The following is a 26,259-nucleotide window of genomic DNA, read 5'->3' on the forward strand; positions in this document are numbered from 1 at the left end:
CCGACCTCCCAAAAACACCTGATCCGCTAATAAGATAACATGTTTTCAATTTCAATTATTTTCAAAACTGGTCAGTCTAATCATACTTACTACTTTGTTTTGCATGTCCCCCAAATTGGTGATTCCCACTATCGGCCAAATAATGACTGAATTATCTCGTGAGGCCAGATGTTTTTTTGTTCTAGTCGTATCTTTCATGACAAATCTTTATTAAAATTTAAAAAAATTTTAGATTTTCATCTTCCTCCCTCCCCTTTCACAAACTTTACGACTCGCTTGAACTTTACCAGCTGTTTTTTTTCCATTGCTTCTTATCATATATAAAATTTTGGTTCCTCGTACCCCTCTCAAAAAATCAGTATCATGTTTCCTATACTTCCTTGTTGGTATAATATTTATTTCAAGTATGACACCTCCCTAGTTATTCATCTCCACAAAGATCAATTCCTATAAGACAAGTTTATCTAACAAAATCTTTTTCAGTTTCGAATGCCGACGTGGGTCGTCGTCATGTTGGCGGTGATCGCCGGCATCCTCGCTGTCCTCATGATTCTCATCTTATTTTTCTGTATCCGGTCGAAAGACAAGAAACAACCACCATCGCCTGCCGAGCCGAATAGACGACTTCCAACGAGAGCGGAGAGTAGTAAGTTTGATTTTAAATTTTGAACTTAAACGTTTGATTTCAAAAAAGTCATAAAGTTAAAATTCAGCAATTGGAATCAGACCCAAGATCCCCAACCCAATCTACACTATCAATACAGCCAGTCCGGAGACACGTGGCACCAGTATTGCAGACACATTGACCACGAGAAAACGTTTGTAAAACTCTAGTAGCGAAAGAAATTACAAAGCCATGTTACAGTATCTCAAATGTTCGACTCAAAGAAACGGTTCTCCACCGCATTCTCTCATAAATCGGTCTACTTTGATTTCGAGAACTCTCCACTTCCACGTCACAAGGTAAGAATGTTACCGTAAGATAAGTGTGTTTATGTGAAAGAGATAATCGCGAATCAGGTGATTGCTAAAGCTTGAAAATTAGAAAATTTATAATGCTCCAAATTGAGGATTTAAATGCTTTGAAAATGAGCAATTGAATAATCAAGCTAGTTGAAGTTTAATGAGTCTGAGATTCATAGGATTCGCTACAGCTCTATTTGATATTCATGTAGTCCACATTTTATAGAATTTAGAACTGAAAATGTTTTAGAATTTAAAAAAATTAGGTTAAAAATTAGGATCTCGTGGAATCTGGGAGTTGTCAGTATCAGGATCTATCTACAGTATTTTTTTAAAATACAAACCCACCCGAACATTTGACCTAGACTCAATTATCTCAATTCCTGTGAAAGATATCAAAAATTAGTCAACTGATGAATTGTTTATCATATTTAATCAAACTTTTCTTTCATCGGTCAACCAATTTTTGATACCTTTTACAGGAATCAAGATACTTGAGCTCAAATTTGACGGTTTCGGTGGACTTCTTTTTAAGGAAATACGGTAATTTAAAATTCTTGAAATCTCGAACGTCTAAAACCTTGTGTTCCTGAATGTGAGTTCATCTGTTTCACGGCAAATTGACATTTTTAATAAATTTGCTTTTCGAAATTTTGGATCCAGCAGGAACTTCAAAACCTCGGAAACCTTCATTATGAAAAAAGAACGCAAAAAAAATCACAGAAAAGTAAAAAAGAATTCTGGAGGTATGGGGAATTGAACCCCAGCCCTCTCCCATGCTAAGGGAGCGCTCTACCACTGAGCTATACCCCCGCATGGCGCAAAGGGCGCTAGTGGTTGTATTCAAGCGAGGGGAAAAAGATACAGAGAAATAAATGCGTTTACGCTTGGGAAATGTAGTGTCACCGTGATCACTCTAATTCCCAGAATGCCCCCAAAATCTTCAACTTTACATTAAGCCAATTTACCTCGCTTCCTGACAAAAATATCGAAAAGTAATCAACTGATAAAATGTTTTTTTTTAATATTAAAAATATTTCACCAGTTGATCACTTTCCTCTACCTTCCACATGAATCGAGATAAATTTGCTAGAACTAAAAAGAAGAGGGATCAGTCAATTATAACGTCCACGGTATAAGGATAACTGAATTTTGAGTAATTTTTAAACAAGACGTAAAAATACAAAAACTTTAATTTCCAAGTTCTATCGGAATTTTCTAGGAATATCTCGACTTCAATGATATCGAAAATATGGTCCCAATCAAGAAGCAAGTCACCACTCCGGACCGCCCAAGCATTGATTTTTTGAACGAAATCCATGGTAATTATCAAGTGGTTAGAAACATTTAATATCATCCTTTTACAGAATCCCATTCAAAAATCAAGGAAAACAAAACGAACGACGACTCAAAAATTCCAAAGTCAAACGATAAACGAGCAACTGTCAAACAAGTGTTCGCCGAAGAAGACCACTCCTTCAAACAGAACACTCAACCAATCTATGCAAACTGAACATATTTAATGAGAAACTGTCATTTATCATGACTCCCTTTCTCCCAAAAAGAAAACTCATTCCATCGGGTTGCCAATACGCATTTTTTACAATCTTCCTTATTTGTCCCCGCTGAAAATAACTTCCAAGTATTAGAATTCCTTCCGCGTGACTGTTTCTTTTCTGGCTGCTTAGCTTTAGATATCTCAATCTAACTTTAAAATACACTTAACTCTCTACTAAACACCCAAATCAACAACCAACTTTAGTTCCACCGGCCCGGGTTTATCCAAGCAACAATACAAAAATAAAGAAAATGTTTGCAAGATTGTTATTGCAAAATTTCTGTTTTTTAACCCAACCATTCACACCTCTTTATCTGTATCATTGAACTTTTTTCTGCACTAATCGTATTCTGCACAAAGTGCACCACCCAACCAATTTTACGTGTTATTCCACTCTCTCCTCCCGTTTCATTTCCGCGTTCCCTGATATTTATTATTATCGTTTCAAGCAACGTTTACGTTCTGATATTCAGTTCGAATTTTGAACCTAATAAAGAGAAATGGTGTTTTGTATTTTGATATTTTTCAAACATTAGAATTTCATAAATTTCCGGTTATCAGATTTTCAAAATTAGAGTATCAGAATATGAAAGCTTCAGAATTTTAGAAAATTCAAACTGTGAGAACTACAAAACCTCAGAATCATCGGATGTCTCAAACTTGAAATTTCAGCGCGAAAAATGATGGAGATGTCGAAACTGAAACTAAAAAAAACTGGCAAGTGGTGATGAAGTTGGTTGAAGGCGAATAAAGTGAAAATGTGAAATAGGCGTTTTGAGAGCAAAAATACTGACCTCAGGAACAGTATCAAAACTCCTGTATTTTTGAGCCAAATTTTGAGCACTTAATATAATTTTCTCCATTTTTTTTCGTTTTTTGAATTGTTTGTCTGTTTGATCGAAAAAATCGAAAAATCTCGAAACAAAAGTTTTCATCGAAAAAAAATCACATAAGGGTCACCCCTTATGTGTTTTTTGAAATTTTTAAAACTTGTGAAATGACGGGCCCGGCCTGTTACAAGTGTGGTTTATCGTTTTTCAATTTTTTCGGGATTCGAGTCATATTACGATGTCGGTGATTATGTGACCATTTTTGATAATATTTCAGATTTTGCAAAAATAAAACTTTTTGGCAGCATTTTTTATAAAAGCCTATCAGATACGTGAATTTTGAACTTAATTATTTCGGTTTATATATCAGATATCAAAAAATTGTTCACAGATGAAATGACACAATTAATTATTTTTCAAATTTTACATTAGTCAATTTTTAATCAAAATCAATCAATTGCTCTTATTCAGCCACCGTTCAGAGTTATCAAATTCTACTATCACATGATGCATCTAAAAGATACCAGAAACTTCTAAAAACAAAAACTGTCTCGAGTTTTTGAGCGAGTCGACAGGCGGACTCTGATAATTTCGTCTCTCGATTTCATGACCTATTTTATCAACTCCACAGTTGTGATGATAACAAATTTGCCTAAAAATCGCTGGAGATAAGCGAGCAGTCAGTTTGCCCTGCACACTCGCTTGTGAGATGGTCGCAATTTCAATGTTCAAGTGAGTTCTAATTAATAGATTTTTGATTTTTAGGATTGAAAAATTGATTATATTTTCAGACAGGAGGATGAAAAGGCCTCGGCGCCACTCAGTCGGGTGGAGCATCATCCATTGGCTGGGGAGCACCAATCAAAGAGAGATGAATGGAACTATGAGTTGTGAGAAAATATTTTTGTGATCTTTTGATTTTTTGATTTTTTAAGGAATGCTAGAAGACGAGCTCTAAGAGCAGTTGTCTATTTGATGATTACCAGTATTCTCCTTTTGGCTGTTCTTCAAACATAGTGAGTTCTTATTCTGCAAGTCTCTTTAAGCCAAAAACTTAATTTTTTAGCTACACATACAACAGACTAAAAGAGCGACAAGTCCCACACAACGAGAGAGGAATTCAGACTATTGCCCATGAGTATATTGCCTATACTGAAAAGTGAGTTTGAGAATTTTTCTTCCAAGATCTTACTCAACTGTGACGCACAGATACAACAAGAGCTATTCAACAAGCAAGGAATCTTTGAAACGATTGAATGCTTACTACACCACCGACGAGAATGTTGCCAACTGGAATAAACAGAAGGAGCATGGAAGCGCTGTCTATGGTCACAACGATCTTTCCGACTGGACCGACGAGGAGTTCACCAAGACCCTGCTTCCAAAATCTTTTTATCAAAGACTCCACAAGGACGCCGAGTTCATCAAACCGATCCCTGAATCGTTGGCAGCCATGAAGGGAGAACGCAACGGACCACTTCCAGACTTCTTCGACTGGAGGGACAGAAACGTTGTGACCCCTGTAAAAGCACAAGGACAGTGTGGAAGTTGTTGGGCTTTCGCGTCCACCGCCACCGTCGAGGCCGCGTACGCTATCGCACACGGTGAGAAGCGAAACTTGTCGGAGCAAACACTGCTCGATTGCGATTTGGATGATAACGCGTGCGATGGAGGAGACGAGGACAAAGCATTCAGGTGAAGATAGGTAAAGGTGATGGTTTACAAAGATCGTTTTCAGATACATTCACCGTCAAGGATTGGCATATGCTGTTGACCTACCATACGTTGCTCACCGTCAAAACACATGCTCGGTTGATGGTCACTACAACACCACGAAAATCAAGGCAGCATATTTCCTTCATCACGATGAGGACTCCATGATCAACTGGCTTGTCAACTTTGGACCAGTTAACATTGGTAAGAATGGAAAACTATTCACAGGGAAACAATCAGAAAGTTTATAAACATTCACTTTAAGTTTCAACCTTTTTCTTTTTCTAATTTTCCAAATTTCAGGAATGTCCGTTATCCAACCAATGAGAGCCTACAAAGGTGGAGTCTTCACCCCGAGCGAGTACGCCTGCAAGAACGAGGTAAGTTGTACTTCTTCCTCCTCCATTGTCTCCCCATATCACCTTATCATATTACTTCTTTTATCAGTAATTGTCATTTTCTAGGTGATCGGACTGCACGCTCTTCTCATCACCGGTTATGGAACTAGCGAGAAAGGTGAAAAGTACTGGATTGTCAAGAACAGTTGGGGAAACACTTGGGGAGTTGAGAACGGATATATCTACTTTGCTCGTGGTATTAACGCGTGTGGTATTGAAGATGAACCAATTGGAATTCTGGCTTAATTTGCTTATGTTCGTGTTTTTTTTTTGTTTGTACGAGTTTTTCCCCAAATTTTCATTCCCACTTTTCAAATACTGTTGACAAATAAAATATTTAGAAAATAAATTAAGAACAAATAACCCGCGGTTCTCAAAAAAGTTGGAAAAAATCAGACAATTGATTAATCCCCATCTTTTGCTCTCCAGCTGGCAGTCTTTGGTGCGTCCTTCAACTCAATCGCGTCGTCTGGAAAATTATATTCTTTTTTTTCAAAGTTTAAGTGATTATTCACTTTCTTCTAGATCAAAAGACCTGATAGCCCCATTGATGTCTGCATGTGGGAGACCGTCTGGAAATGGATTCTGTGTGCTGGCCTCCTTGGAGAATGAGAATCTGGTTCCGGACTCTGAAAATTTCTTTTATAGTTATGAACAGTTAAGGAGTAGTTACCATTGAGCTCAAATCCATTTTCACCAGCTTTTGGAGTTGGTGTTCCTGACGACAGTAAATTTTTCTCCTGAATATTATTTTTTCTTATTTCATTAAATCTTTCATTTTCCACATATGGAGCAAGAATAAAATTACTAATCATTTTCTTCGTTACCTTCTTTTGCTCAACTTCATTCAGCTCGGAGCCAGTTGGAGTTTTTTGGCTAGACATTTTTTAGAATATTGAGGCTGAAAATTAGTTTATGGAAAATTATCGAAAGGGTCAATAGTGAACCGGAGGGCTTATCCACTAATATCACAAGACTTTTCGAAAAATGATGAATCTCAGATAGTTATGAAGCTTAACTGAAAGAGACACCTATATCAGATTGGTCATTTCGTGAATGTGATTTTCACCTTTAAACCAAAATTTCTCCTTTGAATTAAATTCACTCCCTGTCAATGTTCAAAAAACCTGTCAACTGTTATACCGTATCCTCTGTAATAAAAGCCCAACATGCACTTTGATCTTAATTGTCTCTGGTCTTGCGAGAGATATCAAAAACCTATGAAAGAATGAAATATTTATGATATTGTGATTAATAATTTATTAGTTGACGTATTTTTGATATCTTTCGAAGAAATCGAGGTATGATATTTGAGCTCGAAGTACACGTATAGAATAAGTTTTTATCAGAGCAAATATAGTAGTTTTGGCCATAAAATTATAAACATTTTAATTGTTAGAAAACTTTTATATTTCTCAAAGAAATTGAGATAATTGAGCTCAAAGTGTAAATATCGGATTGGGAGCTACTAGAAGGAAAATTGGAAGTTTTGAACTATACATTTCAAAGTCTCGAAACAAAAACTGGGAGTTATACATCTGCGTCTTCAAACAAAAATGCCAAAAAATAAAATCGAAAAAGTAGCGCTGAGCAACCGCAAGATCGGCACCCAGCAACACGACCGACATTGACTACAGAGACTTCAAATTTAGCGGACATGATTTATTAGTGTTGAGGAGAATCTGAAGGGAGATTTTTCTTTGAAAAAAGTAGCCTCAAGTTTCCAGAACCCATGACGGCATTTCCCATGAACTTTTGATTTTTTCTGATTGGTAATTCACTTAAATCAATAGGCCTTAAATTTCCAAGAATATTTGGGTTTATTCCAGTGTGGGGATTCCGGGAAATTGAAGGCAACGCTGAAGAAATAGTTCAAAATTTACAGTTTGAAACAATGAGAGCACACAGTCATTAAGTGTAGTTGATGTAAGATCCAATATTCAATTTTTCAAGAAATTTTAGATAAAATTGTTTTTATATTACACATCATCTTGGCTGCCGGCTCCCTATTCTTTCTTAAGTTCCTCTTTGTTGTGGGTCCCTTTTCTTCAAGATCATTCGTTTTTAAACATTTACAAAAAAATAATTGGGACCATTAAATTAGAAAAGAGCTGAATGTTTTGTAAATTTTCTTCCAAATAATATGATTCATGATACAAAATACTTTAAAACAGGAATGCGACATTTGTGTGGATAGGGGCGACCAGAAAAATGCTGAACAGCAATTTCAATTGGACAGGGGAAAACTTTCAAAGTGAAGTGATTGCTAGAAGTTCAAGGAAATCATGGGATCACTTAATGACAGCAATGGGACATTTCAAAGTTACATGTGAAGCAAACAAAGTGGGCATGGAGCTCAGAGTTTTGTGAGTTTGGAACATGAAAATTCGATAATTTAAAATCCAGATGACAAAACAAGAAATCTGAGTGGGTGGTGGCATTCACAAAGACAAGAACAGAGAAAAGTGAGCCCTGTTCCTGAAGAAGGTTGATAATAAAATCGGTTTTGAGAGTAGTAAAATTGCCATTCAGAATATTACGGAGTGGGTAATAAGAGAAATCTGAGGGACCCAAGTTCAAGAGAGTACGGATTCAGAAAATGGGAGAGTAATAAAACTGAGGTTTGGTGAAAAGAAATATGGCTCGAAAACAAGGGAATGGAAAAAGGGAAAGTGGCTTTTTTTGAACTTTTTTTCAACATAAGGGAATAGATACGTTTTTTTCGATGATGTGGTAGAATGGGGCGTTAGGAAAATGATAGTGAAAAATCAATTTTTTCTGAAAACTGATATTTTCAGAAGTTTCGATTCAAGACAATCATTCTGAAACAAGATTTTTTGCAGAACAGAGGCCGTATGCAAGAAGGATTTCCCAGAAAACCGTTTTCTTTGGAAAACGTTTTCCGTGGAAAACGCGTTTTCCGGAAACTGCCGTTTTCCGTATGCAAGAAGCGGAAAACGAAATGGAAAACATTTTCCGGTAAACGATCGTTTTCCAGCCTGTATTTTCCGGAAAATGTTGGCGTATTTCCGGTGTCGGGATATACGTCAGTGATATTGTTAGCCCGAAAATTGATAATTTCGAGTTTTCACCAAGTTAAACCTATCAATACATAATACAATGTTCGGAAGACTGATAAAAGTGGCAATTATGATTATTGGTGAAATTTCTTTTGAGTGGAACGTTTTCAGAAGATTCCGCTATTTTTCTATCTAAATCTTACCCTGTCTTCATCATAATTGAGTGAAAATTGTAAAATAGGGGTTAATTTATAATTTTTGGAGCTAGTAGGAAATGATATTTCATCATTCAACTCGGCAGACGATAGTTTCAGAGTGAAAAGGGAAATACAATAAAACCGTGAGCTGGAAAATGACTCCTCAAAAAGTTACATAAGTCATGAGTTATAGTTCACTATAGGAGAAATTGATCAAACTTTACATTGCCCTAATAAACACATATTTAAATATGTTTCCTTTGAAATTTATATTATTTTTTCAGACTGATGCAGCCAACTAAGCCATTTAAAAAATTTCGAAAAATTCGCTCTCAAGACACTAAAATAAAATTTTTTTCTAAAAATGTTTTGTTTCATACATCTGCTTCAAAAAAACAACGAGATTTCGAGAAATTCGCCGATATTAACCCTTTTTTCTGTTCCGGAAAATCGTTTTCCTCTCCATTTTCCCACCTCCGAGGTCGGAAAACGATTTCGGAAAAGAAAACGCCTGGAAAATGGTTTTCCAGAAAACGAAAATTTTCTTGCATACCGAAATCGTCATTCTCCGTTAATTTGTTTTCCGGAAAACTGTTTTCCGTCTGTTTTCCACTTTCTTGCATACGGCCTCAGATATCTGAGTAATTTTTCTAGAGTTTTGGTTGAATCGTTGGAAAGGGAAGTGAGAAAGTGTATGGAATAGAAAAACCGTACTTCCTTTGACAGAACCTTCTCGAAACCGACAACTTTGAGCTCAATTGTTCGGGGGTGGTCTGGGGTGGCACTGTATTAGGGGGTAGCATTCAATTAGAGGCTGGCACTTTATTGTTCGGAGCTAATTTCTACTGAAGCTCACCACAAAAGGACTCGATCTTCAATTCTAAAAATTCATAAAATGACTTCAGAAGTTTTCTTGATTTTTCTACTTCCTTTTTAGAGATTTTCGGAGTCTGATATTATCCTGAAACCTTTTTGACAAATACAGTATCTCTTTTGAACTTGAAAAAGGCTAGAAACCTAGTAAATGGTTTTTTGTGTTTCTCTTCAACTTTCACCACAGTGACATCTAATCCGCAGTGGCATTATATTAAGGGCTGACACTCTATTGTTCGGAGGTGCTCTGGGGTGGCACTATATTAAGGGCTGGCATTCAATTAGGGGTGGCTATCTAAAAGAGTTTTTACGGTAATGGCGATATTTGATAAAAATTTTAGGTGACAATTTTTTGATACTTTTCCCAGGAACGGAGACAATTGAGCTCAAAGTTGACGGTTCGGGTATGCATCTATAAAAGAAAATGCGGTGAGAGTTTTGAGACTTTTTTTGGGTATTTGTGGGGTTAGGAAAAATAGAGAAATCAGCTGATTAGAGTTTTTAGAAGTTTTGCTTCAGGGTCATAAAGTTATTGTTGAATATTTTAATTCTTGTCGTTCTCCGAAGAAGGTGGCTGTCTGGCTGTCCACTTGATCTCGACATCCCATTCATCGCCTTCTTTCTTGTCTGCTCTGTTGAGCCATTCATGAACTTTTTGATTGCTACAATATTTATCTACATATTTGTATATCTCCACGTTTCAACTCACTAATCATTTTGGGTTATTCCTGCCAAACATATAGCCTTCGCAAATGGCAACGAGATATTTTCCAATCCAAGTTCCTCGCAATATTGCTTCTGAACGAAGCGACGGACCCAGTCAGCACTGAAAAAAAAAACAATTTTTCTTTAAAGGAGGCGAGACAGCAAAACTTTCGGGGGACAGTTCGGGGGATGAAATCGCTTATGTAGACCATCGGTCGTCAGGCCCCTTCGCGCCCCCGTAGTTCAGCCGGTAGCGGCGCTGTACCACTGAGCTGCCTGTCATGAGTTCAACCCCTCATGGGGGTTCTCTACGCAAAATGTATCTGGCAATTGATAAACTTACGCAAAGCGCTGACTCCACTCGGGGTCTTTGGTATCAGGCATTGTGAAGGGCTGGATATCAGTTGGGGGCACCAAATTACTGAAAATTAAAAAAATACAGAGTTGCAATTAAAGAGATGATATCAGGTCTGTGGTCACAGCTTTCTAATAGTATCAATAATTATATAACTTTTTAATGTTTCTGGAAAGCTGGAAAATTTTAATGGATTCTATTCAGTGAGAAGCGAATCATCAAAGAGCTGTTTTTTCCTTATGCAGAGAACCAGCGATTGGGGGGGGGGGCGATTGTTGGATTTTTTCAGGCTATTTCTTGTTCTCGTTTAACTACACGACAACAAAAAGTTTTTGCGAGATTAGAAATTAGAGGCGCATGGAGTTTCCTACTTGGTCTCGCTGAGACAATCGACCCCAGCGAATTCGCTGGTTTTTTTCCTCTGCATGAAAATCCAGCTGTTTGCTGATCTACTTCTCGCTGAATAACCCCATGAAAACTGTTCAACTTCTGAACTTGATAAGCTTATTTCGAACGAATCTCAAAAACTCGTTGACTAAAAATCAAACGCCTAAATGTGAAACGTAATATCCAGAATAATTTATTGCGATTCCTATTATTTTTAAAACTTTGTTTCACCTCTGCGTCGATGGAAGATGGGTGCGCCGCCTCCTGCGTGATGTGAAGTTGCTTTGAACCGTACTTGGCACAATTGGTTTTTGTTCCAACGCAAATTCGGTACTGGGACCAGTTGGTTGACTGTTCTGATTGGCTAGTCGTCCGAATTTTACATAACTGTGAGTTTCCATCAATGACAAATGCTTGATCCCCATCAAGTCAATATCATCCCTCGTCATTTTGTTCATTGGTTTAGCTTTTCTCTCCAATGTTTGAATAGCAAAAATGAGTTTTTCATAGAATAGTACAATCAAGTTCTGATCGATCCCTAGCTCGTGTCCCATTTTTATGAGACTGTCATGCATTCGCATCTGATAGTTAGGGTATGATGGAGCTGTGTTTGGATTCGGAGGAAGTGAAATGTTGAGTTCGGAGAGTTGATGACTTTGCCACATCAAATTTGTGTCGACGACTTCATGACATGGAAGGCTGAGATCACTTGTTGTTCCATAGCAAACGTACATGCTGAAAATACCGGAACATTTGGCATACTTGTAAAATCAGGCCGGATTAGCACAAAGCCTGGGTTTTCTAGATTGAAATTTCAAGAATTGAAAATTGCAAGAATTGAAATTTCAGAAATTTTTTGCGAAACTTTTTTTACGACACTAGTTAATTTTTGGCGCGCTTATCAATTGACAGAAAATCTCAACTAACCCAGACAACTTTTCGGAAAGACGAAAAATTACTGAATACCCGGGATTTGAAAATTCTGGGAAAAAACCCGGTCCGTTGCAAGTATGCTTTTTAGATGAGGAACATACCGTTAGAATAAAGCGAGAACCGTAATTTTTTATAAATGCAAATTGAGAATTCGAATTTTCTTTGCTATCCAAATTGTGAGAATTCTTTCCACCTCACAAGGAAACCTCAACACTCACAAAACCCAGATTTTGATGAAAATTCCATGATAGATTAAAAATAGCCTATCTAGAGAAAAAGAGTAACGTTTAAAGGCGATTTGCACAACTTCACGGACATTTCAAACGTTACATTTTTACACAGAGTTAAATGAAGTTTTATACGTATTCCAAAAATTGCAAAAAAGACATGCAGCAAAATCATGTTCTGAAACGTCCTAAGAGTTGAAAATCAAGGAGAAAACCGCTGTATTTGCACTGAAAAAACATTTTCAGGTACATAAAGTTTAAAAACTCGGCAGAAACTGGACCAGTGGATTCTGAAACTTTCAGAAGTGCCAAGGTAGGCTAATCTTAAAATAACTGAAAATTTCTAAAAAATTTCAGCTCGCTAGGTTTTGAAGTTTTTTTGTTAATTATTTAGATGAAGCTTAATAATGAAGAAATTTGAACTTTCTTTGCTATCGGAAGCGGCGCAGTTTTTTTTTCTACCAAATTCTTCTGCAAACTCACTGATTGTACGGATTCGGCGGAAAGTTTGGAGCTGTTGCCTCGTTGTATGCTACCAATCGGTCGTTTATACTGTAAAGAAAAAGTAAAGATTTTCAACAGAAGTCATAAAATCTTACACTGGAACAACTGTGTTGTCCAAACGCGCAGCTCTCTCCTCGGGAGACAAACGTGTGAGAGCATTGAAAGTTTCGATAGCTGTATGGAAAACAGATGCTGGCGCATATCTTAGACCAGGAGTTTGAGAGACTCCTTCCATGTATAAACGTTCACTGAATTTCAAGAATTCTTCCAAATAGACATCCAAAGCTTTGTTAAATGTGTTCACATACTCCTCGCTAATTTGTTCTTCTCTTGCTTTCTTCCTAAATCCATCTTTGAAGTTTTCGAACGTATCTCGGAGTAGCTGGTGATAAGGATTAACGTGTGGCTGAGCAGGAGCCTCCTCTGTTGGCGTTCCTGGTGGAGTCTCGGGTGGAGTTCCGGATAAAATGGATGCTGACTCATGCTGCTCTGGTGGAGGATTCTTCCTGAAAGAAAGTTTGTTCAAAATAATCTAGGTTTTGTAATATAGCTACTTTTCATCTTCACCATCGTCATCCTTGACAATTTTATACCCCTTGGGCAAGTAGACAATATGGCCCGCGACCTTCCAAATCCCATACCCATCAATTGGTTCAGATGACATAACTGGTTCTTTGCTAACCCCATGCTCACGGATTCCTCGACCAAGATGTCTTAAAACTTGCAAATTTACAATGGAAGCTAGTGACTTTAATTACTTTTCGATCAGCTTTTTCTCCATGTCGACAATTTCCTCATAGGAACCTTCCAAAGTATACAAAGCTTTGACGAGTTCTTTCTCATCTCCTCTGAGTAATGGGATATAAGAATCGAAAAGTACACAACATCGAGAAGCAAACAACTTGATTCCAAGCTCTAGAATATTTTCATAAGACTCATTTTTCACGGATACGTTATACCTATTGGGGAATAGACATGAGGGTTCTGCGTTCTTCCAGGTGGATTCGCCATTTTTTTCCAAGTTCGATTTCAGTTGTCAGATTCTTAAATGAGAAAACCAATTTTTTTAATTCGATAAACTGTAAGACGGAAAATTATAACTTAAAATTGAGATGAAATTTCAATCCTCATGAGCAGCCTCTCTAGAAAATAAATGAACAATGAAGAGAAAGAAACCGAACCCCCAAAAAAATGACTTCTCAAAAAGTCAATTTCCTCAGGAACTCTAAAAATGAAGAAATGAGCTCGGTAGGGCTAGTTTTTTCTCATGGCGGGTTTTGCAAGAAAATGAGTAGCCAAGATTGAAATTTTTGAATTTTTGGGAAAAAAGAGAAACTGAAAGAGGATGGAGAACTTTTAGCAACGGGATGAGGGGAAATACTTAACGAGGAAGGATACAGAGATTATAAATACTTTTATACACTGCTGGACATAATTATAAGTTCACTTTCTTTTTTTCGAGTTTCTCGAAAACTGTGAATATAAACTGAACATCATATGAACGCAATAAATACTATTTTGAAATGTCAATTAATTAATACCATTCGATACCACTATCGTTTCTTGATTTTGGAAATTTCAAAAAAATCGGAAAAGTGACCCGAAAAATAGGGACATAATTATAAGTTCACTTGAAACGATCGAGCATAACTCGGAATATAGGTTTTGCACAGTGAGGAAACTACAAATTATAACAAATATAACTTCATTTAGTCCTAGTAGCATAAGAAACTTGGTTGTATCTATACTCATAATTATGCCTCATCCGTTTTTGGCCAGCTTATACTGAAAATGAAGTTTTTCGTTAATAAATGTTCTGAAAATTACGAGGACTCTAATTTTTTGAGTTTTTTAGTATTATTCTTAAATGCATTCCTCATTTAACTGTTGAAAACATTGTGATTTTTTCACCAACCGGAGAAAAAACCCGCATTTCAGCTCATTTTTATCGCTATGTTCCGAGTGATACTGTACCTTGCTCAGTAGAAACTTTACTGAGCTAATTAGAAGAAAAATACACTCGTGTTTATTCAGAAACATACATAAAATCATGAAAATCTGTATTTGTGTTCATGGAATCACGCAAAGTGTCGGACCACATAAATTCCAAGCTTAAAATTGGCTTATGGGTAGGCATGTTTAAGGAGTTGTTTTGTAAAAAAGGAGACACGTAATCTAGATTTTTTTACTGTAATCACACCTGCTGGTTCTCGAATTGACATATAAACTAGCGAGATTGTTTAAGCATTCCGGTATAGACAAACAATGCACCTTGGGAAACTGCAATTTTTTTGTAAAACATGACCTATTTCCGAGCTCTCAATTTTTGTTTAGAAACAGTCCCACCTATTTTAAAGTTTCTGAACACATTGATAAAGTCCGAGTTTATGTTTTTGTAGTTGACGTCTCTTTTCGAAACAATCATTCCGAAGAGATATGAAGTACCTTCTGAGGTTAGAAACGTAGATTTTTGACTGGTTTTTTTTACTTGAAGTGGACCTATCAAAATGAATCTTTTTGCATATTTTATTTGCCACTTTTCCACTTCAAAATAGTATTTATTGCGTTCATATGCTGTTCAGTTTATATTCACAGTTTTCGAGAAAACTCGAAATTCAAAGTGAACTTATAATTATGTCCAGCAGTGTAGAAGGCAACCTTATACTTGCGCTTTGAGCTCAATTATCTCAGATTTTATAAAAGATATCAGAAATAAGTACACTAATAAAATATTGGTGCTAATTTGACAAACATTTTGGTAGTTGACAGATTTTTACTTTCTTCTTCAGAAATTGAAATAATTAAGCTCAAAGTGCAAAAGATGGTGAACGGAGTGTTTACGGTATTCTAAGAAAGTCCAAAAAAGTTTCAATTGAGATTAAATCAATGTCTTCCACGCTACAGTATGCTCACTATCAGATACGTCCTGATAATATACTAAAATAATTTCGAAGGTTTGTCGAGCTTCTAGAGCAACTTGTTGAAATTCGTGGCTTAATCCCGTGGACAGCTGTCCCCTAGGTCCTAAATTCATACAGTCAGCTTCTGTAACCACATTCTAAAAAACAAATGCTGGATGTTTAGCTAATGATGTCCAGTAAATGGCCAGCGTATGAACAATGTGATCTGCACCCGAGAAAATCTTGAAAAATGCTTTGAAATCCCGAAATCGCCATTTACAGAGTCCACCCATTTTCATACTACAGTGCTGCCATGCAACTAAAAAACTTGTCAGATTCTGGTTAAGACAACTACTGACACGACTCCGACCTTATGGTAACGAAAAACTGAAATTCTGGCCAAAATCAGACCATGTCCCGCGTTTGTGGGCAAATTCCTATCAAGACCAGGCCAATATCCGTCCAAAAGCCAAATCCCTCAATTTTCTGACCATGAATTTCAAGCCGACAGCTCATTAGATTCCCATATTTTATCATCATTGTCCCTAATTCCATTATGCCCTTTTGATATTCACCGCCCGAGTTCAACCCTTTATCACCCCAACTCATTATTCAATCCCCTTTCTATCCCCCAACGAATTAAAATGCGCCTTTCGTGTTGACCCTCTAAAGTTTTCGCCTTGGAGGCACCTATGAGCAATCATGATCACCCATCCCATTCTGCCGAAGATGTGTTGGCAGAGTCACCAGACGGCACCAACCGCGACGCAACACGCAACGCGTGTCACAAAGCATAACTGTACAGAGAGACAGGAACACAGAGATAAAGCGGCGGATGGATGACGAAGAGCCAGATCGAGGAAAGATATGCAAATGAATTTCGTAAAAAACTCCACAAAGGAAAGAGAAATGAAGGAGATGTGCTGATGGATGGGTTGGTAGAAGTGGAAGATCAGGAGCCTATTTGCATCGAAACAAGATAATGTGGCAGAAAACTATTACAGATCCCAAGAAGATATATTTTTGGGAATTTCGGTTAGTGTTTTTCTCCTACTTGAGAAACTATGTTCATACGACGACGCCCCCAGTTTTGATTCCCCCTTTCCCCGTTTTCCTTACCTCGATTTTCCTTTTTTGGATTTCTTTGATTTTTTTTATTGGCCATCTTGAAAAACTGTTTGTAATATCCGCGTAGAGTAAAATAATACATAGAATACGGTCGAGTCTTAGGGGAAAAGACCAAAAGCCGTTCAAAAACCTGATACAAAGTTATCAACCGCTTTTTAAACAACTGGTAGGGTGGAATGGGGCGATTGCGCTTCTCTCTTTCTCTGGACACTCTCTCTCAGTCTCCAAAAAATTCAAATAGAGATAGACGGCGCCAATAAGCAATGTGGGGTGAGAGAGACGAGACGAGCGGGTAGGTGTTCGGTAGTTGAGTGTGTCCGTGCAAACTCAAACACGGGGTGTCGTTGATGAGAGATCACGAGACGCAGAAAAGGACCGAATCACCATAGGTGCACTCTCGCCCAGACGGCTCGGTGGAGGAAGACACGAGCAACAGCGAAAGACGACATTTGGAATAAGAAGGAGGGAGGAAAATAATGGCTTTCGACAGAAGGAGGAGCCATTCACGGTCACGAGCCCGAAATTCATCTTAATCGGATGGAGGGAAATTTAGGGGTGAGATTGAGATCGGAGGAGGAATTATTCAGAAGCAAAATGTCAGGTTTTCATTCAGCCATGTAGTTTGTCATAAGATTACTGTAGATCATCAAACCAGTTAATTTCAGCAGGCGTGTGATAATGAGGAAAACTGTTCCCAAAAGACAATGATACGCAAATTATGCAATTCTTTAGAAATTCCAAATTGTGATACTAATTGAAATCTCTGATTTCACCAATTGAAGAAGGGAAAGGAGAAATATCGTTTGACACTGAATCATGCTCTGAGATTACTGTAGCTTTTCAAAATAGTTTATTCAATAGATTTTAACAACGACGTCACCAATTTTAACGAAATTCGTAATCAGAAAATGATACCATTTATTAGAAATGTTTTTGAATCACCAAATTCTAATATTATCAAATTTTGGGTTTTGTCTAATTGAAAACTTAAAAACGTTGTTTCGATAGCTGATGCGAATTTTTAAAAGTGCTCGTTTACCGTAATCCGAGGAGAAAAACAATGACCCAAACTACTCAAATCCTAACCGTTGTAATCCCAGTCATTTTGCAGACGCGAAGAAGACAATTTTGTCGAAATCCCGTTCATATAGGACACACAATTTGGAGGGTACAACTATTCGGTGGTACAAGGAAAAAGTGATTTAGGGGTACAAAATCCACAACTCAGGGGTGAAAAAAAAATAGATTTTTTCTAATATTTTGTAATCCCAAATTCAGAATTTTGTACTATTAAATCGCATTCCTATAACCTCAAAATTTTTGTACCCTCGAATTTATTTGCCTTCATATGCGCCCCTCAAGGAATGGACTACGGTAGCGTTAGTTGAGGTTGCCAAAAGATGAGATTCCCAAAAGCACCACAAAAGAAACGCGTTGCACCAATCACTGCACACTAACACCAATCACTGTACACCATCACGTCAAAATGTATACTGTAACCCAAAAAAACTGAAACATTTCTTTCCTCCCCTCCTTGAAAACTACAGACCCCTTTGAAAAACGATAGTACTCCATAACTCTTGTATTTTCCATAGCCATAGTCATAGTCTACATACAGCAAGATATTCATCAATTCAGCCGTTTTCTATTTCAAAACTACAGTAATCCCCCTAATGAAGTGCCAACCAGTCCCCCCTCCTTTGATCCTCTAATATGATCCCAACCGAGCAGCGTACTTTGAGACAAATTATCTTGGTTCCTGTTACAAATATTGGAAAGTTGTCAACTAATAAAATGTTTATTTTAATATCACAAACATTATATTAGTTGACACGTTTTCGATACCTTGCATAGGGATCGAGATAAATTGGCTCAAAGTTTGAAGTCATGAGGGTCATTCTATTAGTGTTTACGGTAGAAATACAGTATACAAAAAAAAGCAAAACGATCAAATATTCAAAAAAGAGAAGATGGATGAAGTGAATGAAGATGAAAAATATCAATTCAAGTAACTGAGTCCAACTCCATTTTTTTTGAAAAAAAAAGAAGAAAAACAGGCGGCTCATCTTTCTTTTCTGCAATGATCCTCTATTCAAATAGGCGATATTAGTTATAATCTGTCTGGATAATGATAAAAATGAAATATTTCTATTTTGAAAAATAGTTTGAAGTACAAAAATCGAAAGGAGACTCATTGGTAAAGAACCAGGAAGAATGGATAGGAAATTCCTAGTCGCTTTACACTAATCGAAAGAACAAAATTCATTTACAACGGCAAGGGCAGAAGACACATACACTAGGGAGTGCCAAGGGAGTGGATGAAAAACACAATTGGTTTTTTGTCTTTTCCAGAAAACAAATGATTCAACAATTTCTTTCTGAAAGTGCATAAATATGTAAATGCCAAACAAAATATGTATATGTCGCCTGGCAAAGTACAACAGACGACTAGCGATTAAAGAGAGAGAGAGCGGAGGAAAATGAGCATGTACTTTCTTCAGATGCACTTGACGCTCGCTATTATTAGGTGTCTATATACATGTGTGAGAAACCAACAAAAAATAACACGTCTTCTCATAGTGGGAATATGTATCAAAGACTACTCTTCGGATGAGAGATACACGCTTTTCTGGAATAGATTATGGAATTAAAAATGGACATGGGAAAAGGCGCAAGTTTTTGCAAGAAAATATTTATTTATTTTTGGTGATGATGATGAGAATGATGAGTCAAAAAAATCTCTAACGATTCAAGAATCTAATGCATCAGAGCAATTGGCCTAAAAGGCTCTAATAATTTTTCCTGGCTAGTATCCTCGTAAAAACCTCATAAAATACATAAGGTGGAAGAGAGCACTCGGCTCAAAAGTCCGGATTGAAAGGGGCGGGGCCTACAATAGCCACAGACGAAAAATGTAGGGCAGCGGATGGGAATTGACAAAATCTGGTGTGACATGGAAATTGTAGTGTTTTCGGGGCCTGGTTTCGGGGGCTCTTCAAAGTGACTGACACCCATGATTAATCGGAAACACGGCGCTCGAAGTCACAAGATGCCGAAATCGGAAATTTCAGAAGCGCAAGCATAAATCTCTTTTTTTTAATATTTGAGATGAAAACTTGATTGATGAATTGAATATACGAATTTGTGGTGGAAATAGGAAAATACTTGGAAATAAATGAAAGGAGAGAGAAGATAAAAAGGAGCAAAGAGATAAGGTGTTGGTTAGTGCTCGGCACTGAAATATAATGTGTTTTCCAATGGGATTTCCTAAAATTTGTGATGATTTCAATGTTGAAATTTTTGATGTTGAAGAAGACATCTAAAACGTGCAAATCCTATGATCAAAAGAGAAAGTCTAGCTAAATAGAAATCTTATTAAGGGCACACTAATTAGTTTGAGGGGGATAATCATATATCCAACAAACGATGTTAGAGTTTTTTTAGTCTTTGATTTCTGAAGAAAAGGTTTTTCTAGAAATAAAAGAAGAGATTATAAGGATTACATTACAAATTAATAAAAATTCATTTGACAAGTGAACCACAAAACTTTTTGATTTCATTTTTTGATGAAAATTCAGGATAGATTGAGAATAGTCTATCTAGACATTTCTGAAAATATTGGAATTTGATCCTAAGTTTCAACCGAGTTATACGAGTTTCAGCACCGATTTCAGTTCAAAAACAGAGATTCTCAAACAAGATTTTTTTTCACTTCTATGACGTTTCAGAAGAAGAAATGTGTTGTGTAATACTAAGAATTCAATTAATTTACATATTTCAGGCATTGTTTCAAAAAGCACACTTTTCCAGTTTTTGGAAAAATTCAAGTGGTGGAAAATATCGAGAAAAAAACTTGATAAAATGTCTGAAATGTTTTACTAAACTCTCAGTTTTATCCCTAATCAGGAGATGTCGTGCAATTGTTAGTATCAGAAATGTTCGAAATCGCCTTTCCCAAATTTTTCGTGAAGTCGAAAATTCTAATTTTCCAAATTTCCGGATTTTAGAGTATTCCGATTTTCCAAATTTTCGAATTTTAGAGTATTCCGATTTTGAGAATTCGAAATTTTTTTTGGATTTTCGGAATACTCTAGCTATGAAATATTCAGAATTTCAGAATTTTTGAACATTTTTCAAATTTTTAAATTTCAAAGAAACATTATGTTTTTTATTATAAAAACGTCAAAAACAGGTGATGACCTCACTTCAAAAATCTCTTTTCCCAAAAAAAGTTCCTAATCATAATTAAAAATCTATTTTCGCACAAAATGCAATTTTTGGTACTGAAACTGATAAAGCTCGGCTGAAACTGGCGAGCGAATTCTAAAATTCTTAACATCCCAATATGGATTCACAATATGTTGCGGTTGAGGGCCTTGTGAGGGTAATTGTGGGAGACTAACTTATCTTTCTTCAAAATCGAAGTCACAATTTTATACTACCCTGAAATCACAACGATCACATGATGACGTTATCAAGATTTTTTCAGGAAAATGTACAGAAAAAGACTAGTATGACGACGTCTTATGACTTCTTATGTCGGTCTCCAGAAATAGACAAAAACTTCTAATGACGCAAAAAAACTATAGTTTTGAAGAAGGAGCCAGAAGCGCGGTTTGACGTCTTCACTGCTCCATAGAAGCTCAATTAGTTGTATCTATACACCTCGCGCGCGCACTTCAAAGTGCGAAACTATAATTATAGTGGCAATGATGAAAAATAATATTTTGAAAAATGATGAGGAAGTTTTGTTATGGGGGAGTTTATTTTTATTTTTTTATGAAAAAGGAGTAGAGAACGTAATTATGAAAATGAAATAATTAGTGACGTACTTTCAGGAATTTTATTGAAAACTATTATTCACTGAAGAAAAACCGAAGTTCAGAAACGCGGGAAATTCACAGAATTGTTAACATTTCTCCCAATATAGATAACAATCATCTTGGAACTGAAAAATGTTCCTTGAACATCACATTTTCTTGACGACCGGGAAAAAACTGTAACTAGTTGCGATGATGTTTAGTTTCAAGGAGTAGAACTTTGAAACCTAGTATGGAAGAGGAACTAGAAATCTGAGAAGACTGAAAACTAATTATTTGAAACTGCAGAGCGCAGAGATGTGTCATTTTTCAAATGTGATTGTCTTATACCCTATAAATCAAAACCAAAGATGCTCAAAATGGCCTTTCGGAAATGTTTCGGGAAATCGAAATTTCCGATTTTCACAATTTTTGCTTTTTTTTCTAAATTTCGTAATTTTCCAATTTCGAAACTTTGGAATCTCGGAATCTTTAGCATTTTTCGATTTCCAAGTTTTTAATTTTCAACTATGAGTCCCGTTTGGAACATCTCACTGTAAGTCAATGTATTGAAGTTTACAAATTCAGAAAAATGGAAAACTGCAAAAGGTCAGAATTACAAAATAGCCAGTCACATAAATGTGTCACGGAACAATATGAATTAAAGGCACACGGAATACACATTCAAATTAACCAGAACATTTTTCGGAACCAAAAAAAAATGCGACGAAGGAGAGAGGAGGGAATATGAGAATAATATAATTACTGGCCAGAAGGCAAACATTGAAAAAAAATTAAGACAAGTATAGGAAGAAATTAAGGGAGAATAGAAATGACGTGAATTTCAGAAACTTTGCTTTATGCAAAAGTTCAGCTAGTTCATATCAGAAAGATACTACCGTAATCCACGCTATAGAATGAGCACCACACTCTCAATTTTGACTCAATTTATCTTGTTTCGCGAACAAGATTTCAAAAAATGGTCAACTAACAAAATTTGTGTCAAAAAATGGGGAGCAATTTGTTAGTTGACCAATTTTTGGTATATGCTAGAGTGACCGAGATAAATTGACTTGAAGTGGGGGAATGGGAAAGATAGTTAAAAGAAATGAGAAAGGTAGGTATTCCATGTTTGCCTACTAAGAACCGAAATGACAAAAAAAGAAAAATATGAAAACATGAGAAAACGGGAAAGGCGTGGGAAAACGGAAACGAAAAACACATTATTTAGAAAAATTACTCATTCTCCAAGAAATGATGAATTGTGAAGATTTATTTCCCATGATTTTGTTCTTCCTCTTTCCCAGAACCAGCTTCTTGTTCCATTTGCTCCTTTTCAGCTTCATCAGATTGATCCTTCAAATCAGTTTCCTTCAGTTGCTCGCCGATCTCTTCTATGTGTTTCTCCAAGTTTTCATTTCCAAGACCAACATTTTCGGCTCCAACCTGTAGCTTCTCTTCTTCACCGATCTTCTTTACCTTCTCTTGTGGCTCTTGTTGACCATTTTCCGCTCCTCCGTTTTGGATTTCTTTTCCATCCCCTGGTCCATCTTCCTCGCTATTTCGCCCATCTCCAGCTCCCATTTCCTTGCTCACATCTCCAGATTCTTTCAGTTCCTCAGAAGGTAGATTTGCGAAGTTTATGACAAGGAATGGGCGCAAATGAGAGATGCTGCATCCGATCACTGGTGGATGGTAACGCTCGTAAGTGGTGAGAAGCGAGAATTTGAAGATGACATCGGCGAATGACGCATTTGGCTCCTTTTCATACTTGGCTTGGTCGTTCATACGATGGATACGGCATGCAATGATACGGTCGTTGATGTGGTTACTGAGAGCTTGGCCACTGAAAGTAATTTTTTTTAAATTCTTCTCCTTTCAACATACATTTCGAGGATTTGGCGATCAGTTTCTGGAACTGGGTGACCTTTGTTTTGAATCAGAAAATCATGGATCCAGTTAGCCAAACAAGGCAATGGCTCCGCACCGTAACGAGCAACTTCCCATGGAACATTGACAAATATTGATCTGGAGACCCGAGCATTCAAATGTTGGGCAAGGATGAGAGCACTAAAAATGCATTTAAATATTATAGATTAAACGTAGAGATTTCTACTTGCCGCGTTTTATGATTGCCATTTTTGAATGCTTCGACATCCTCAGCACTGATTGGATCCTCGACCAGTGGAGGCAACGGTACTTCGCGGTTCAGTGGTGGAAAAGGATTATCCATTTCTTGACAACTTCTGCAATTTGTACTAGTTTTTAGGGAAAAAAATCAAGAGAGAATATGGACATGACGGGAGAGCGACAGCTCAATTCTGTCTCAATATTTTTTTCGCTCACTAAAATATATATCATTCAATTAGAAAATTACCACGGTAGACGTATGGCTGACAGCCGTCTGTTTAGTCTAGCAATTGATTTACAAATAGTCACATTTGTAAGAACTTTGGGAACAGTACCGCTATAAAAATTTTATGGCTCGTTGTATGCAAATGGAATAAAGACTGTGTGGGCTTCTTCTAGGGTGGGAGACCGAACGATGAGATGAAACAAAACCGAAATCTTACCATATAGTCTTTTTTGACGAAAAGATGGGAAACCGAAAATTTATGAGAAACGGTAAAGATGGGATTGTGCGACGAGATGAAAAAAGTAAATTCAAAAATTTGAATATTATTCCCAGTAAAAAATAAAAAAATAAGAACAGTGTAGAAGCAATGGGAACTGTTACCGTAATGCATTGTTTCTAGAAAATTGGGATGAGTCACTGGATCTACAGAAACCCTCAAACGGTTTTCTAAATTAATAGTTTCTCTAATACTTATCAAAAAGCTACGTAACCTAAAATTTTTCAATCTTCAATAGTTTTTTAGCAGCTCAACATAACGGAAATCATTTTGTTACTGGAAAAAGTAAATAGAAAATCGAGAAGTACAGTAATCTTTAAGTTTTATTCCAGCTTTTTCAGCTGTCCGATTATATTAGGGAAATTTTTCATAATTTCGAAATTTTTGAAAAAAGTTGATCGGATTAAACTATGGTATCGCAAATCAACAGTCAGAAACTCAAATGATCTAAAACCACAAATTTTCAACTATTTGGGAAACTGAATGCTTTTTAAATTGAGAAAAACTGATTCGAGAAGGGAAAGTGTAATTTTTCATGACATTCTTAGGTTTCAGCTTACAGGACTAATGATCTGAAAAAATTGTATAAAATTCTGAAATCGAAGGTTTTCAAAGAATTTTAGAGAATCTCGTGATCAAACATGTCTGTGTGGGCGAAGGCGCTATCAGAGGAATAATGGGAATTCAAGAAATCGAGTGAAACAAAAAAATGTGATTGTGCGGCGAAAGGGAATGGGAGATGCATATTTTTCGAATATCAATTCTAGAATGATCGAGTGAGAGACAATCGAAAAACGTTATGAGTCACACGAAAATTTCGAATGGTCAATGATCAGATAGAATGGGTCGATGAGCAATGGGGGGAGAGGGTGACGTACCGTTTCGAAATCAGGGTTTGCAGAAATAGGGAAATTTGGCTTTGATGCTACTATGATAGTTTTAGACAAGATAGTGCTCAGCAGCTTCGGATTGAGAACTACTTGAATTGGTGATACTCCAAGTCTGATGAAATACAATAATGCTTAAAAATCGCAAAATCGGGGAAGCCGAAAATCCGAAAATTTTGAAACTCGAACTCTGAAAATCTGAAAACTTCTATTTTCGGATTTTGATAGAACATCTTAGATTTTGAACTTTATACAAATCCCAATAAACTTCTAACATTTGAAAATCTGAAAAATCGAAATTTTTCAAACTTAAAAAAGTTAGAATCTGAAGATTGAATAAGGTGAAATCCGATCTGAAAATTTCAAAATCTAAAAATCTGAAACCTGCAAATCGAGAATCTGGTAAATCTGAGAATTTGATGAATTGAATACTTGAATGTTTGAAAAACGAAAAAATGGACAATTCGAAGATGTGAATACATTTAATTTTTAGGGAGTACGATACACATTTTATCAGTTTTTTGGTGATACTCCAATATTTTTATAACTTTGACAGGTACCGGGAAATTGTCTGAAAGTTAAGAATTAAGAGGCTCTGCTAATACAGATTTTACGGTATTGTTTGATTTTCAATCTGATCGTTCAGATTCTGTTTGTAACACCAAATTATTTGCTATTTTTTCTTCTATTGTCTGAAACTATCCACTAGGTACTTCACATTTTCAGAATTTAGTTCCTATCAACAGTATCAGTGCCATTTTTCCATTTCATATCAATTTCCTCATTTCCGTTGGCCAACGAATCCTCGGGGAGGGGACAGTTTTGAGGGACTTTCTCAGAAGATTGAATGGCGATTGCGAATGGTAGGGGACAAGTGGAAATCGAGGGAATAATACAATTGAATGGTCTGATGCATATCTATGCATATTTCGGGAATAATAAGCCTTGTTCACTCACCGCCTATTCCATCCGACTAGCTTTCGTTTTGTCTCAACGTGTCTCCTTCTTTTTTCTCTTATTTTCAAGAGCTTTTGTCAAATTTGTCCTCATCAAAAGGCCAACACAAATCTGGGAATTAATAGAGAAGGCGGTCGTATTAGAAAGTGGCCTCAACCGAAGCTAATCTATCAGTTTTATAGGTGTTTTCTCAGCGTTTATTCTACTATGTCTTCATGTTCATGTATTTCTTTTGAATTCATTTTCATTATCTTTTTCTTTTGGTCAGTTGATTGATTTTCAGAATTTGTTC

At 36.5% G+C, this 26,259-nt stretch overlaps 5 protein-coding genes and 1 non-coding gene across 6 annotated transcripts; 2 read left to right on the top strand and 4 right to left on the bottom strand.

Moving 5' to 3' along the window:
- Positions 1 to 489: 489 nt before the first annotated feature.
- On the top strand, positions 490 to 2,476 carry CBG17218 (the record flags this gene model as incomplete). The annotated part of the gene is made up of 5 exons (XM_002644174.1): positions 490 to 646; positions 714 to 818; positions 866 to 963; positions 2,186 to 2,285; positions 2,331 to 2,476. 5 exons carry the CDS (start codon positions 490 to 492, stop codon positions 2,474 to 2,476), a joined length of 606 nt encoding a protein of 201 aa, XP_002644220.1.
- On the bottom strand, positions 1,705 to 1,776 carry CBG28297. Its single transcript has one exon. It is a non-coding gene (tRNA).
- A 1,584-nt stretch (positions 2,477 to 4,060) lies between the features above and the next one.
- CBG17217 lies at positions 4,061 to 5,708 on the top strand (the record flags this gene model as incomplete). Its single annotated transcript, XM_045239322.1, has 8 exons — positions 4,061 to 4,083; positions 4,143 to 4,241; positions 4,287 to 4,367; positions 4,418 to 4,510; positions 4,561 to 5,046; positions 5,090 to 5,268; positions 5,368 to 5,444; positions 5,529 to 5,708. 8 exons carry the CDS (start codon positions 4,061 to 4,063, stop codon positions 5,706 to 5,708), a joined length of 1,218 nt encoding a protein of 405 aa, XP_045096128.1.
- Positions 5,709 to 5,866: 158 nt separating this feature from the next.
- CBG27594 lies at positions 5,867 to 6,346 on the bottom strand (the record flags this gene model as incomplete). The annotated part of the gene is made up of 4 exons (XM_045239323.1): positions 5,867 to 5,931; positions 5,978 to 6,091; positions 6,136 to 6,202; positions 6,248 to 6,346. 4 exons carry the CDS (start codon positions 6,344 to 6,346, stop codon positions 5,867 to 5,869), a joined length of 345 nt encoding a protein of 114 aa, XP_045099953.1.
- Positions 6,347 to 10,096: 3,750 nt separating this feature from the next.
- CBG27595 lies at positions 10,097 to 13,674 on the bottom strand (the record flags this gene model as incomplete). The annotated part of the gene is made up of 8 exons (XM_045239324.1): positions 10,097 to 10,214; positions 10,262 to 10,378; positions 10,601 to 10,678; positions 11,231 to 11,734; positions 12,643 to 12,711; positions 12,759 to 13,169; positions 13,422 to 13,578; positions 13,623 to 13,674. The coding sequence occupies 8 exons, from the start codon at positions 13,672 to 13,674 to the stop codon at positions 10,097 to 10,099; spliced, it is 1,506 nt and encodes a 501-aa protein (XP_045099954.1).
- A 9,088-nt stretch (positions 13,675 to 22,762) lies between these two features.
- Positions 22,763 to 23,647, bottom strand: CBG27596 (the record flags this gene model as incomplete). The annotated part of the gene is made up of 3 exons (XM_045239325.1): positions 22,763 to 23,336; positions 23,378 to 23,560; positions 23,607 to 23,647. The coding sequence occupies 3 exons, from the start codon at positions 23,645 to 23,647 to the stop codon at positions 22,763 to 22,765; spliced, it is 798 nt and encodes a 265-aa protein (XP_045099955.1).
- Positions 23,648 to 26,259: the final 2,612 nt, after the last annotated feature.

Source organism: Caenorhabditis briggsae, assembly GCF_000004555.2.
Source record: "Caenorhabditis briggsae complete genome, chrX, whole genome shotgun sequence".
NCBI lineage: Eukaryota > Metazoa > Nematoda > Chromadorea > Rhabditida > Rhabditidae > Caenorhabditis > Caenorhabditis briggsae.